This window comes from Bos indicus, chromosome 9 (genome assembly GCF_029378745.1).
Source record: "Bos indicus isolate NIAB-ARS_2022 breed Sahiwal x Tharparkar chromosome 9, NIAB-ARS_B.indTharparkar_mat_pri_1.0, whole genome shotgun sequence".
NCBI classification, from domain to species: Eukaryota; Metazoa; Chordata; class Mammalia; order Artiodactyla; family Bovidae; genus Bos; species Bos indicus.
The window spans coordinates 69,802,297-69,816,929 of NC_091768.1; the positions used below are offsets into that span (position 1 = coordinate 69,802,297).

General features: G+C 39.3%; 1 protein-coding gene across 2 annotated transcripts in view; it reads right to left on the reverse strand.

Moving 5' to 3' along the window:
- Positions 1-9,874, reverse strand: part of MED23 (mediator complex subunit 23) — a 43,765-nt gene extending 33,891 nt beyond the window's left edge. Inside the window, exons 1-9 of one of the 2 annotated variants that reach the window (XM_019967441.2) lie at positions 9,619-9,874; positions 9,229-9,260; positions 8,983-9,070; positions 6,571-6,695; positions 4,664-4,775; positions 3,137-3,235; positions 2,261-2,362; positions 1,754-1,823; positions 8-120 (exon numbers count right to left, since the gene is read on the reverse strand). In XM_019967441.2, coding sequence (XP_019823000.2) covers positions 8-120; positions 1,754-1,823; positions 2,261-2,362; positions 3,137-3,235; positions 4,664-4,775; positions 6,571-6,695; positions 8,983-9,070; positions 9,229-9,260; positions 9,619-9,666 — 789 coding nt within the window. In that variant the 5' untranslated portion in view covers positions 9,667-9,874. The remainder of the gene's footprint in view (positions 1-7; positions 121-1,753; positions 1,824-2,260; positions 2,363-3,136; positions 3,236-4,663; positions 4,776-6,570; positions 6,696-8,982; positions 9,071-9,228; positions 9,261-9,618) is intronic. The other variant, XM_019967442.2, reaches the window with a different exon arrangement.
- Between the last annotated feature and the right edge of the window lie 4,759 nt (positions 9,875-14,633).

Genomic DNA, 14,633 nt, shown 5'->3' on the forward strand with positions numbered 1-14,633 from the left:
AACATACCTTATCATATGGCAAAAGGCCTTTCAAAGGAAAACGGAGAGTTGTAGGGTCCAATTTCCATGAATTACAAATGGCACCCGAATTATTTACAACTGGTAGAAGGCTGCAACGGCCTGTAGGTATTACAAAAAATGCTTCTAAATAAATGTGAACATAGCAATGTCTAGTCCTTCATTCACTCTACAAATTTAATGAATATCATGCTGAACCAGGCACTGGTTAATGTTAATGAATATCATGCTGAATATCATGCTGAACCAGGCACTGGTTAAAAATATGTTTTGATTAGCTAGAAGTCTGGGGATTTTCTTTGAATATTTTTAGCCCAGCTGGTTAAAGACCAAATTGTGCAAAACTTCCAAACTCACAAATGTTGCATTTGTCCAGGGACAGAGTTCAGCAAGCTACAATCCATGAACCAAATCCACCTGCTCTCATTAAGTTTTACTGGAATGCTATTCCTTTGCACGCTAATGGCAGAGTTGAGTAGCTGTAAGAATGCATAGCCCACAATGCCAAAATATCTGTTGTATCACCATTTATAGAAAAAGTTTACAGACCTTTAATCTCAGGTCAAACTAAGTAACTTTAAACATGATGTTCCTAGAGGCCTTAGATGTAGTATATGACCATTAATCAGTTCATGTATCCAATGCCTGATAAATGTTGTCACTGGGATGTCATACAGGCACCTTAAGTTCAATATAACATAAACTAAATTCATCCTCTCTTCTCAAACCTGCACCACTTTCCATAATTCATCAAATGATGTCAATATCCTCTCAGTTATGAAAGCTAAAAGCCTAAGAATTATTGGTCTAGTGTCCTTTTCATTTCCTTTTTGTATTTCCAGTGCCCAGAATAGTAAATGACTCACAGAAAGTGCTAAAACTTGGTCATTGATTAAATAAGGGTCTATAATCCCAGGCTGTTCTAAGGTTACCATGATTTCTAGAAGTAATTCAGGAATATACATATGAGAACTGTAAAAACTGTAAATCATGTGCTTATTTTTAAAAGGAAATTCAGAGACTCTAATAAACATGAAACAAGTGGAAAACAAAAGAAATTATATACAGGGCAAAGGTATGAACTGGAAGGGGCTGGGAGTCAAACAGTGTGGTGTGCTACAGCCAGAGAGACAGATCTGCTGAGACTTCCAGGTGCCTGGGGAGTAGAGTTATACTCTGCTGCTGCTGCTGCTGAGTCGCTTCAGTCGTGTCCGACTCTGTGCGACCCCAGAGACCGCAGCCCACCAGGCTCCCCCGTCCCTGGGATTCTCCAGGCAAGAACACTGGAGTGGGTTGCCATTTCCTTCTCCAATGCATGAAAGTGAAAAGTGATATACTCAGAGAAGGCAATGGCACCCCACTCCAGTACTCTTGCCTGGAAAATCCCATGGATGGAGGAGCCTGGTAGGCAGCAGTCCATGGGGTCGCTAAGAGTCAGACACGACTGAGCGACTTCACTTTCACTTTTCACTTTCAAGCATTGGAGAAGGAAATGGCAATCCACTCCAGTGTTCTTGCCTGGAGAATCCCAGGGACGGGGGAACCTGGTGGGCTGCTGTCTATGGGGTTGCACAGAGTCGGACATGACTGAAGTGACTTAGCATAGCGTAGCGTAGAGTTATACTAAAATGGCAAGTCACCAAGACACGTATAAGATTTCATCCATCAACTTGGTTCAGTAGTCAGCTCACTAAAAATCAGGTACTATTTAGAATATTTTAAATTATAATCTTACCACAAATGGAGTTTATCCTTGCTGTTGGCCTGAAGGTATCCACAAAGTCTGATACCAGGTTTCCAAGTAACTAAAACAAAATAAAATGAAAACAAGTAAGTAGAAAAATAAAATCAAGATGCTCTGAATATAAGAATCATTTACATAAAACGAGATAACACGTAAAGATTTAGTACCGTTCCGGGCACGTAAAACTACTGAAAGGTTAGTTCTCTTTCATGTCCTCCTAAACAATTACTTGCCAGTTCATTTATCCCTGAATTAAGCCAGGTCATAGCACCATGTCCTTAGCTATTTGATGAAGCTGTGTATATTTTATGAAATGATATATATATAAACTATCTCAACAGGATAGCAGAAAAATGAAAGAAATGCATCATAAAAAAAATCACATATTATCTAAGGATAAAGTGACCATTAAAAAATAAGCACACAAAAAATCAGATTAATATAATAATTTTTAATAAAAATTTCTATTAAAAATTTTTTAAAAAACATCAAATTTACCCAATGTGGAAGTTTTCCCTCAGGATATAGTTTCCTGATCTCTGTGACTGCAAAATATGCTGGTAGTAAACAAGCATTTCTTTCCAAGATATATGCTATAACCTAGGAAACACAAAAGGGCTATGTTATTATTTTGAATAGTCCCACAGATGTGCCCTTTAAATCCAACAACAATGATATTTAAAAAGTAGAGATATTATTTCATGGATTCAGTTGGCTTAAATATAACATAAGAATTCCTTTAAATGTGAATATCTAAAAATGAAGATTAATACAATGATTGCTGATAGTAAATAACAGACTAGATTCCTGATAGCAAGTAACACTGAACATGCATTAAATATTGGTAGACTTCCCTGTTGGGTCAGGTGGTAAAGAATACGCCTGAAATGCAGGAGACCAAAGTTCGATCCCTGGGTCGGGAAGATGCCCTAGAGAAGAGAATGGCAACCCACTCCAGTATTCTTGCCTGGAGAATCCTATGGACAGGGCAGCCTGGCAAGCTACACTCCATAGTATCACAAAGAGTCGGAAACGACTGAGTTACTAAAACCAACCGGAAGGCACAGACTAAAATAACAATTCTTGCAACATTAGGTACAAAGCACAAAGATCTTTAAAGTGGCCCATAGGACAACATCTTATAATGGTTGAAGATACAATAATATCAATATTGTTGTTTTCATAATTAAAAACTATGAATTAAAACAAAATTTCCTTTGGAAATACAGTGGAAGTGAAACTGTACCTTTAAAATATGAATTTTGTAGAAGAAATGGAACATTTTACAAACTACTGTAAATTTTAAAAGCATAGAACTATAAAACTAGACATCTTTAGGAGATGATCAATGAATTGCAGACAAGTTTAAATTACCTCTCTTGCTGCCAAAAGCTGCTGTACAACAGCTGAGCTCACTGTATTGGGAATTGTCAAGATTTTCTCCAAAATCACTTTTAAGAGATCTCGAACACCCTGATAGAACAAAAAGTCATAGATTAAATTTTTTAAAAGTCCCAGGTGCCGGTTAAAATGCCTAAAGCTTTCAAGATTATATACTTGGAAAAATATGTAACCCTCAAAGTCACACTTTTAATTTTTCTGAAACAAAGCTAACATTCAAACCCCTAATGTTAACCCAAGAGAAGCATCATATTCCAAAGCAGAATTCTGAAGACTGGCTTGCCATATGAATGAACAAAGGAAGTCACTTATAGATAAAAATTAAACTTTTCACGTTCCGTTCAGCTTTTCTCACCTTCATAACATTAGAAAAGTTTCTATTATTACGAGGGACCAAAAAGTTTAATTTGAGCTTAACAGACAAAAATATATTTGGAAGAACTTGAAAATACTCTGAAAAACATGGACAATAAATATTCAACTTTTTGGCAGACAACCTTTTCTGCACCTTCCTTTTGGTATATATTCTAACTTCATTCCCTCTTTCTCATCATCCATCACATACTTTAACCCCTCAAACTTAGCCAATAAGGCTATTCTGCTAACTGGTCATCTATTCAGATCTATTACCAGTTGCATTATTTCAGAGAAGAATCTAATACACAGAGAAGACATTTCATTCGTAGTATAAACTATGTGATCAGTCTTGTAAAAGATAGAACATATACATGAAAGAAACAATTATGAAGCACCATACAAATAAGGAAGTAAAAACTATATATTAACCTGCTAAGGAAAGTGAAGTACAAGTAAATAGAAAATAATCAGAAAAGGCTTCTTAGAACTAATTTTGTATGAAATCATGACTCTGGCCAATAATTATCAGTTAAATCATTTGAGATCAGTGGAAATACAGATATAATGCACAGGGTCAGGTATCTGCAAGTCTTTCAAGAGAAAATAACTAAAGTGGCTTGAATGAAGCAGAAGCTTCTGCAGCTGTGGAACTCCTGAGCTGTGTTATGAGACACAATTAGAGAGTGTATGCTGTTGGTTTTGGTGAAGAGCAGAGTGCTGAAGACACCAGTTAAGGAATGACAGTGTCCAAGGTGGCCAAGGTGAAGCAGGATTTGCTGCCTTTGTTAGCTGATGCCTGCATCCCTTCTCAATTCCACACCTCCCTGCTCTATGCCCTTCCATTGGAAAGGGGCCCCGACATCATAAGATCTGAGAGATAAGGCATGAGAGAACCGAGTCTGCTTGGTGACTCCCTACTTGTCATAGAAGTTTATCAGCCACCTGCACTTTTAAGAATGTTGGGAGAGCAGCAGAGAGCTGTGGGAAACACTGGGCGATTTTAAACTCCTTCAGGAAATACAACAAAAAAGAGACAGATTTTATAAATGCTTCCACTTCATTTCTTTTATGTGAAACTAATATACACTGAAAAATTAATCATATCTGACAGCAGTTACTTTTTATAATCGGAAAAAAAAATACCTTGTAATCCACCCCTCCAATTATTTTCCGAACCAGTTTAAATGTTAAGGCCCAAAGCTGTGTTCTTTCCCATTCAAGTGTGTCAGAGTTTATCAGGGATTCACAAACCATCCTAGAAAAAAGGAATACCCATTCCAGTTACAAGACAGGATTTTTGTAAGTTCTCTAATAGCCAAGGTCCACAAACTCTGGATATTATATTTGTCACAGTAAGTGTTAATAATTGTCATAAAGGTACATTACTCAAGCACACTTTCAAAAAAATTACATAAAGCATTTTATATTTTTTACTTATATGAAAGACTAAACCCAAAGTAGAACTAAACCCAAAGGAGACTCCTTACCATCTTGAGCCACCAGGGAAGTCCTAAAATAGAACTGCTCCTGCTGCTAAGTCGCTTCAGCCCTGTCCAACTCTGTGCAACCCCACAGACAGAAGCACACCAGGCTCCCCCATCCCTGGGATTCTCCAGGCAGGAACACTGGAGTGGCTTGCCATTTCCTTCTCCAATGCATGAAAGTGAAAAGGAAGTCGCTCAGTCGTGTCCGACTCTTAGGGACCCCATGGACTGCAGCCTACCAGGCTCCTCTGTCCATGGGATTTTCCAGGCAAGAATACTGGAATGGGGTGCCATTGCCTTCTCCAAAGTAGAACTAAGTAATATTAATTATGTTATATTTTTGCTAGAAAGAAATGTACCAAAAGCTATTGGTTAAATGTGTATCATTAACCAATTAGTGGCAAACTGTGTTTTTCCAAGACGGCTGCAATAAGACTTTTGACCCCACATACTCTTCTAAAATGTGATATTGATGCTGCTCCCAGGAAGAGTATCAGTGTCAAAAGGGTAGAAAAAAAATCTATCCCTCGGTTTGGGCAGGTCCAAGACTGGCAAATGGAAAGGCTTTCAAGGCAAAGTGATACAGCTTCTGCCTAGCCCTCTTATGAAGGCTTGCTCCTGGACTCCACTACACTGTGAGAAAGTCAAGGTCACACAGAGAAGGCATATGTAGGTTCTGGCCAATAGTGCCAGCTGATGTCTCAGGTGACAGTTAGGCATATGAATGGGAAAATCTTTGTCATGACTCCAGTCATAGCCACCATCCGACTGCAAACACAAAACCTGAGAAAATCCTTCCTACTCCTTGTCCAAGCAAGCACTGTAATCGTGAATGTTAATAATAAAAGGATTATTACTGTTTTAAGCCATGAAGTATTGAGGCAATTCATCATCCAGCAAAAGTTAACTGGAACTGACCCAGGAATTTCACTCCTGGGTATATAACTAAAAAATACAAAAACACTAATCTGAAAAGATACACACATCCCAATAGTCATAGCAGCATTATTTATAATCGCCAAGATAAGAAAGCAACCTAAGTGTCCCTCAACAGATGAATGGGTAAAGATGTCCCTCTCTCTCTCACACACACACACACACACATACACACACAGTGTACTACTCATCCACAAAAAAAGAATGAAATTTTGCCATTTGCAATAACATAGACAGACTGGAAGAGTATAATGCTAAGTGAAATAAGTCAGACAGAGAAAGACAAATACTATATGACATCACTTATATGTGGAATCTAAAAAATTCAACAAACAAATCAGTGACTATAACAAATACAACAAACACTACCTGAAAAAGCTTGTCAAAGTGAGTGATTTTAATCCCTGGGCTAAAAGGCAAAGCCTGCCTGGTTTTGAGCACCTGAAGTATACAATTTTAAGAATATTGCATCCTCAAAATGAAAACTGAGATACTATGAAGCACTTTTTGTTGACTGTAACTGCCTTCTTTATTCTCTTATCCTTTTACAACAACCACCTCAACCAATTTCTAAACATTAATTAAAAAAAAGAAAATTTTTAGATTGCTCATATTCATCATTAACCATACCTGGGTGGAAGGAGACCAGTCTCGACTGCCATTGCTAAGCAGTCATAAAGAAAAGAAATTCTTTTAGGACTATGCTGGCCATGAATGAATTTAACAATCCACTGGATGCACTGTTCATGAGATTCCTGGAAAATTAGAAAATGATCACATTTTAGGTCTAAACTTATATTTTATAAGTAACAAAAAGCTAATAGCATCTGGGAGTATACATGAAGACTATGAGTGAGATACTTCATTATAAATTAATGGATGAAAACAATTTAAAAAGAACTGAAAAAATTCAGATGTAGTAGCTGAGTTATATTAAGCTTAAAATCACACGATTATATAGATTAAAACTTCCACCATTTTTACTATATGGGACCTCCAAAAAGAGTATGATTTTATTAACATATTCATGATCAACAAAAAAGTCTAGCAAAGACTGTGCAAGGCACTGTAAGCAGTGCCCTTAATGGCAGATATAAATATCCCTGTCACTGGAGGAAAAATCCACTATGAATTAGTACATCAGCCTCATGAGAATTTAGTGAATCTGATCCCTAAGAGCCAAATCAGTTATGAACTAATGACATATCCAATTTCTAGATCTGCAAAACTTTAAATCTGATACCAAAATGTGGTGCCCAAATCAAAGATTACCTTCCAGAATATTCTAAAGATGTCCTGCTCTGTGCTACCACTGTCCCTCATACACATTTCTATTGCTGAATAAATAGTGCTGGTTTAGAAATACTTATTTTCTTCCTGGATCCTCTGTCAGAAAACAAAATTCTTGAAGACAAGGGTTTTATCTTAAATCATACAGTGTTTAATCAATTATTAAAACATTAAAATGTTAGAAAGATGTAAGATGTTCAATCTCACTCACAGAAATGCAAAATAAAACTACACTTAGATAAAATTTCTCATGTTTTAGACTGGTAAAGATCAAAAAGCTCAATAACACGCTATTGTGAGGCTTGAGGGAATAGCAATATATATCCCACTGATATATTGCTAGTGGGAGGATAAATTGGTAAAACCCTTATGGAAGCTATTAGATTATTTTTATAAAAACTACACATAGAAATATCCTCTGACCCAGCAATAATATATTCTGTGTCCCCTGCCTAAAACTATTCATTATAGTATTATTTACAGAGAAAAAGGTAAGAAGCAACCTATCACATGGTGCTGCTGCTAAGTCGCTTCAGTCGTGTCCGACTCTGCGTGACCCCATAGACGGCCTCCTACCGAATCCTCTGTCCCTGGGATTCGGGGGGACTGGTTAAATAAAGGATGGTGCAGCCATATATTAGGATTTAATGCTGCTCTAACTCCAGGAGTTGGTGATGGACAGGGAGGCCTGGCGTGCTGCAATTCATGGGGTCGCAGAGTCGGACACGACTCAGCGACTGAACTGAACTGAACTGAAGAAAGAAAGAGGACAGAAGTAACTTTAAATGGATTGATATAAAATTATATCAATTTGAGAACTTAAGAGGGAAAAAGCAAGGTGCTAATAAATAATGTATATGGCATACAGACATTCTATAACAATGATTCTATGCATTAAACACTCCAGAAGGAAACATAAACTGGAAACACTGAATGCAGACAGAAAAAGAAACAAATGACTAAGCTAAGAGAAGCAGAAGGCAGATAATCTTACTCATTGGGTAGAACTTTTGGCACCTCTTCACATTTTGTATCATATGAATATATTAGAAAATAATCAAAAGTAAAAGAAATGTAAAAGAACGAATGTACTGCAGCTATGCAATTCATTTCTGAGTAGTGAGTCTTAGTCACTAGTGGCTCAACTGTAAACAGTTCTCATTTTCCTACTTATAAGGCATCATAAGAAGGTAATAATATACTACTGGATCATGAATTCTTTAAGGTTCAAACATTTTATCTTTTACAAGGCTTTAGTTTCTGGTGAATGCTCTTTGTTATTAAGTTTTACTGTACTTGCCTCAATTTTGTTAAAGTATCTTTGGATCCTTACTGTGGCATCTTTATATCTTTACTATAGTATCTTTATTATAATATCTTTGTATCAATGCTGGACCAGTTCCTTTGCTGATTAAATGAATGAAGTTTTTATCCATTACAACTCCTAACACAGTTGTTCTGAAGTGCACTAAATAAATCAGAATAGGATGAAAATGGTTTTATGTAATCTAACTTGGGAGAGATTTATAAAAACAACTCACACTGTGCTATGGTCAACTTGATTTTTCAATATAGATTCTCTACTGGAAGAATACAAGTTGAAACGAACGGAAGCCAGAATAGACAAATAAAAGATGATGACAATTTTATTTCCCCTTTTCCAGAAAAATCTTAACAGCAACATCAAAGTAAGTGTAAAAAAATAAAGGGCCAAAAATCATCAGCTGACTGTATTAAACATGCAGTGCTCACCTGAGAAAGACCAGCCCAAAATTGTCTGAAGGCCCCTAAACAGCTAATAAGTTTTGTTTTTTCATCTTCAGGGGTGTCCATAAACATGCTAAAAAACAAAAATCGAATTATTTGCCACTAGTATTAAAAATGTAATTCAACATAAGCAGAATAGTAGATCTTATAAACCTCCAAGACAGATCTAAAGAAAATCTTACAAAGATACCATCAGGTAAAAACTCAAAGATCTGCCATGTATACACTCACCCAGGGAAAGCCTCTTCTATAATCTCCGTTTTCTGTTAAAAAAAAAAAAAAAGTAAACAACATGATTTTTCTTTTTTTTTTAATTTTAAGGGAGAGAGAGGGGCCTCCCCGAGCAAAATAATACAGTGCAACATAGGGCAAATCACCTTATCAGCAACGAGGAGAAACAAACAATACCCACCTGCTTGGTCTGTAACAAAGGGTGTTGTGGATTTCAAATGAGACTGAATTTGACAGCAGTTTGAGAATCGCTCAACCCTTGCACACATACTCGATGTCACAACAAGGAAGAGGTGGGGAGAGGTTGCGTGGGCCAGATTTCTTGAGCCGCTACTCCCCAGCCACCCCCTCACACAGTCATCGCCCAGGATCCCTGGCAGTTCCACTCACCACCACCTCCTCAAAAATGCTCTGTAGTTGCGTCTCCATCTGGACCATCACCCTCGCCTTCCTTGGACTCCAGGAGCGCGGCACGGGTCAGGCCCGAGCTCCGTCAATGGACGGGCAGAGGGCCGGAGACGCTGCAGGTAACTTCCACTCGCCGGGGTCAACTTTTTCCTTGGGCGCCAAACCGGCACTGTCCCCTCCCGGGCCCAGCAATCAGCCGGAACCCGCACGGAAGCCTGGAGCGCTGGGTGTGCGCTGACTATGGCGCCCACAGAAACAAGAGACCCAGCCAGATGGTTCCGCCTGTGAGAAGCACGATCCACGAGCCAGATGCGAGCGCCCCCAAGTGAAACCTCCAGCCTAAGGCAGCGCCGCCTGAGAAATCTGTATGCATGTCAAGAAGCAACAGAACCGGACATAGAACAACGGACTGGTTCCAAATTGGGAAAAGGAAAGCGAAAGCGAAGTCGTGTCCGACTCTTTGCGACTCCGTGGACTGTAACCCACCGGGCTCCTCAATCCACGAATTTTCCAAGCAAGAATATTGGAGTAGGTTGCCATTAACTTCTCGAGGGATCTTCCTGACCCAGGGATTGAACCGGGGTCTCCCTCATTGCAGGCAGACGCTTTACCGTCTGAACCACCAGGGAAGCCCATCAAATTAGGACAAAGGAGTATATCAAGCCTGTATATTGTCACTCTGCTTATTTAACTTATATGCAGAGTACATCATGAGAAATGCCAGGCTAGTTGAAGCACAAGCTGGAATCAAGATTGCCCGAAGAAATATCTATAACCTTAGATATGCAGATGACACCACCCTCATGGCAGAAAGTGAAGAACTAAAGAGTCTCTTGATGAGAGTGGAAGATGAGAGTGAAAAAAACTGGCTTAAAACTCTAAGAAAACTAAGATCGTGGTATCTGGTCCCATCACCTCATGGAAAATAGATGGGGGAACAATGGAAACAGTGACAGATTTTATTTTCTTGGGCTCCAAAATGACTGCAGATGGTGACTGCAGCCATGAAATTAAAAGATGCTTACTCCTTGGAAGAAAAGCTATGACCAACCTAGACAGCATATTAAAAAGCAGAGACATTACTTTACCGACAAAGATCCATATAGTCAAACCTATGGTTTTTCAGGTAATCATATATGGATGTTAGAGTTGGACCATAAGGAAAGCTGAGCACCAAAGAATTGATGCTTTTGAACTGTGGTGTTGGAAAAGACTCCTGAGAGTCCTCTGGACTGCATGGAGATTAAATCAGTCAATTCTAAAGGAAATCAGTCCTGAATATTCATTGGAAGGAGTGATGCTGAAGCTGAAGCTCCAATACTTTGGCCACCTGATGGAAAGAACAGAATCATTTGAAAAGACCCTGATGCTGGGAAAGATTGAAGGCAGGAGGAGAGGGGGATGACAGAGGATGAGATGGTTGGATGGCATCACCAACTCAATGGACATGAGTTTGAGTAAACTCCGGGAGTTGGTGATGTTCAGGGAGGCCTGGCATGCTGCAGTCCATGGGGTCACAAAGAGTCGGACATGACTGAGTGACTGAACTGAACTGCACTGAATAACTTCTAAAAACCTGATTTAAAGAATTCAAATTTTCTGCTGGAGACTAACTTCAAGAGTTATCCTGAGTGTATTAGTTTGCTGCCATAGCAACAGAAATGGGTGGCTTAAAAAATAAAGTGGTACTTTCTCACAGTTCTGGAGGTTAGAAATCCAAGATCAAGTTGGTAAAAATTTGAGATCAAAATTTCCTATTTTTCTCAGTATGTCAAAATCCATTAATATCATTATTTATATTTATAAACACATCAGAAATATTTACAATTCACAGGTATATCAGTTGTTGGTTTCTTTGGAGGCCTCTCTCCCTGGCTTGTGAGTGGCTGTCTCTTACCTGTGCCTCACATGGTCCTCGCCGGTGCATGGCTGTGGCTGACTTCTCTTCTTATAACTACACCACTCATACTGGGTCAGGGCCCACCACAATGACCTTATTTTAACTTAATTACCTCTTTAAAGACCCCATGTCCAACTAAAATTATGTTTTGAAGATGTGTATTTGAAGGGCCTACAATTTAGCCTCAAAACTATTTCCTCTGGGCCACCAAATGCTTGTCCTTGTAGCATGCAAAATACATTTCACCCATCACAATAGCTCACAAATCTTAGCCATGCTAGCATCAACTCCAAGTCCAAAATTTTGTCTAAATATCTAAATCAGGTGTAGGTCAGACTTGAGGTGTGAGGCATCCTTAGGCAATATTCCCTTCCAGTTATGAGTTAAAAAGCCATAAAATTAAAAGATGCTTACACCTTGGAAGAAAAGCTATGACAAACCTAGACAGTGTATTAAAAGCAGAGACATCACTTTGTTGACAAAGGTCTGTCCAGTCAAAGCTAAGGTATTTCCAGTAGTCATATAGGGATGTGACAGTTGGACTATAAAGAAAGCTGAGTGCTGAAGAATTGATGCTTTCGAACTGTAGTGCTAGAGGAAACTCTTGAGAGACCCTTAGACAGCAAGATCAAACCAGTTAATCCTAAAGGAAATCTACCCTCAATATTCATTGGAAGGACTGATGCTAAAGATGAAGCTCCAATACTTTGGCCATCCAATGCAAAGAGCCAACTCACGGGGAAAGACCCTGATGCTGGAAAAGTTTGAGGCAGGAGGAGAAGAGAGTGAGAGAGGTTGAGATGGTTGGATGGCATCATCAACTCAATGGACATGAGTTTCAGCAAACTCCATGAGATAGTGAAGGACAGGGAAGCCTGGTATGCTGCAGTCCATGGGGTTTCAAAGAGTTGGACATGACTGAACAGCTGAACAGCAAAAACAGTGAATCTGTGAAACCAGGTAACAAGTTATCTGCTTCCAAAGCATAATGGTAGAACAGCCTAGGATATACATCCCCATGTCCAAAGGGGAAAATTGAAAGAAATCAAGGGGTAACAAGTTCCAAGCAACTCTGAAATGTAGCTGGGCAATTTCCTTTAGATTTTGAGGCTTTTGGTGTGATGCTCTGTCCTCCAGGTTGGGAATGGGGGTTGGCTCAGGAGAGTTTGTAGGTACTTGACTGGAATGACGAGGCTTTCTATTTTTTTTTTTTTTTGGCAAAAAGAAAAATTATGTGGAGCCGACCAGAACAGATGGAGCAAAAGGGTGAACATAAAAGTGTACCCAAGGAAGTGTGTTAGTGGTCACACCAATGTGATTAAATTGGTTCAAAGCAGAGGCTTGGCACTGGGAACAGGAAATGCATCAAAAGTTCAGGAAACAAGCAAAGGCGGAAAAGGAGATTATGGTGACCAGTAGGACTTGGACAAAGTGAGATCACTAGGGTGTCTTTGTAAAGAAGGCCAGATCACTGTTAGAGCCAGCCTTCAGACAAATAGTTGGGTCTGCCTGGAGGATGAGTCCAGAGTGGTACGTCTCGGAATTGGAGAGCTCTGAAAGCCAGGACAAGTAGTTTGAGTCAGCAGCTATTGAGACCATCGTTTTGGGTGTATGAATAAAGGAGTCAACTTTGAGGAAGAGAGAAACCTTCCAGCCCCACCCCCAAAAAACCCCCAAATGCAACAGTATAGAACAGAACCATTTGGTTTTGAAGAAATCCTGCCTTTGATTTGAAGATTAGGGCGTGTACCTACCTGCCTAAGGAATAGGGTATAGCAATTCTAATGGAAAGCTGGAAACCCTAGAAGTTGAAGATGAAGATGAAACAGCTTAGAATCTTTGGAGGCTGGGAGTAGATGGGTCAGTTTGCTACTGTTGTCTTCTCGCCCTAGCTTGCTGATGCTTGTCTTAGTTGAAGTCAGGTGTAGAAACAGGGGTCAAAGACCATTCAAGTGGAGGAGCCTTTCTAAAATGAGAGATGTGAATCCATGAATCATTGTCTTTCAGTCTGGCTGTGCATGGATTAGTTATTAACAATGGTATCTGTTAAGGTTCTTCCCATTCTGATTGTAAACAATCTTTTATTTGATACCCATTCAAGTAAACAAAATCTCTAGGTTGAAATTCATGATCCTTTTCATTTCCTGGGAGCTTTCTGGAAAAGTCATTACCAATTTTTAAAGTGTCTTCATGAGACCCTGTCAATAGTGTAATATACTTCCTTTTGCACCATCGCGGGTGAAAGTTTCCAAAATACTGCTTTCCCCCATCACCATTTTTTTCAGATGCTCATTGGGTTGAAGGATGTACTGGTATAGTGGCAGTTGGGCTTCAGTAGACACTATAAATTTGTTTTGTTCTATCTAAATCATCCCCGGATAAAGAAATGGTAACCCACTCCAGTATTCTTGCCTCGGAAATCCCATGGACAGAGGAGCCTAGTGGGCTACAGTCCATGGGGTCACAAAAGAGTTGGACATGACTTAGTGATTAAAACAAAACAAAAAACTTCCTAAACCACTTTTAGTTTAGTTTAGTCATGGGGCCAAAATTCCCTGCTTTTGTTGCCATATGTGTTTCCCTTCTATGGTGGCAATTTCTTGAGTCCCTAGGAAAGGAATCTTATACTGGGTTAGCAGGGCTACTGGAGAGCAGTGGACATTCTCAAGGCTGCACAGGATGAATATTTAAAGCTGCTGTTGGGCTGCAGCATCAGCAAGCTGTTTCCTTTAGTTTCCCCAGTGTCAGGCTTGGAATGCTCTGTTGTTTTCATAATTGCTAAGTGTTTTTGCAATTGTATAACAATTGATAACTGTGCAAACTATTTTTTAAAAATAGATTTTCCTGAAGAGGTTAAAACCTCATTGCTTTCCTAGCACTCCAAAGTTGTTATGTCACTTCAAAAGTGTACTGACCTCATTATAAATACTTGTTACATGACCTTGTTACCTTACCAGGGGTTTCCCTGGTAGCACAGCTGGTAAACAATCTCCTGTGTTGCAGGAGACTCCAGTTGGATTCCTTGGTCGGGAAGATTCCCCTGGAGAAGGGATAGGCTACCCAATCCAGTATTCTTGGGCTTCCCTGGTGGCTCAGC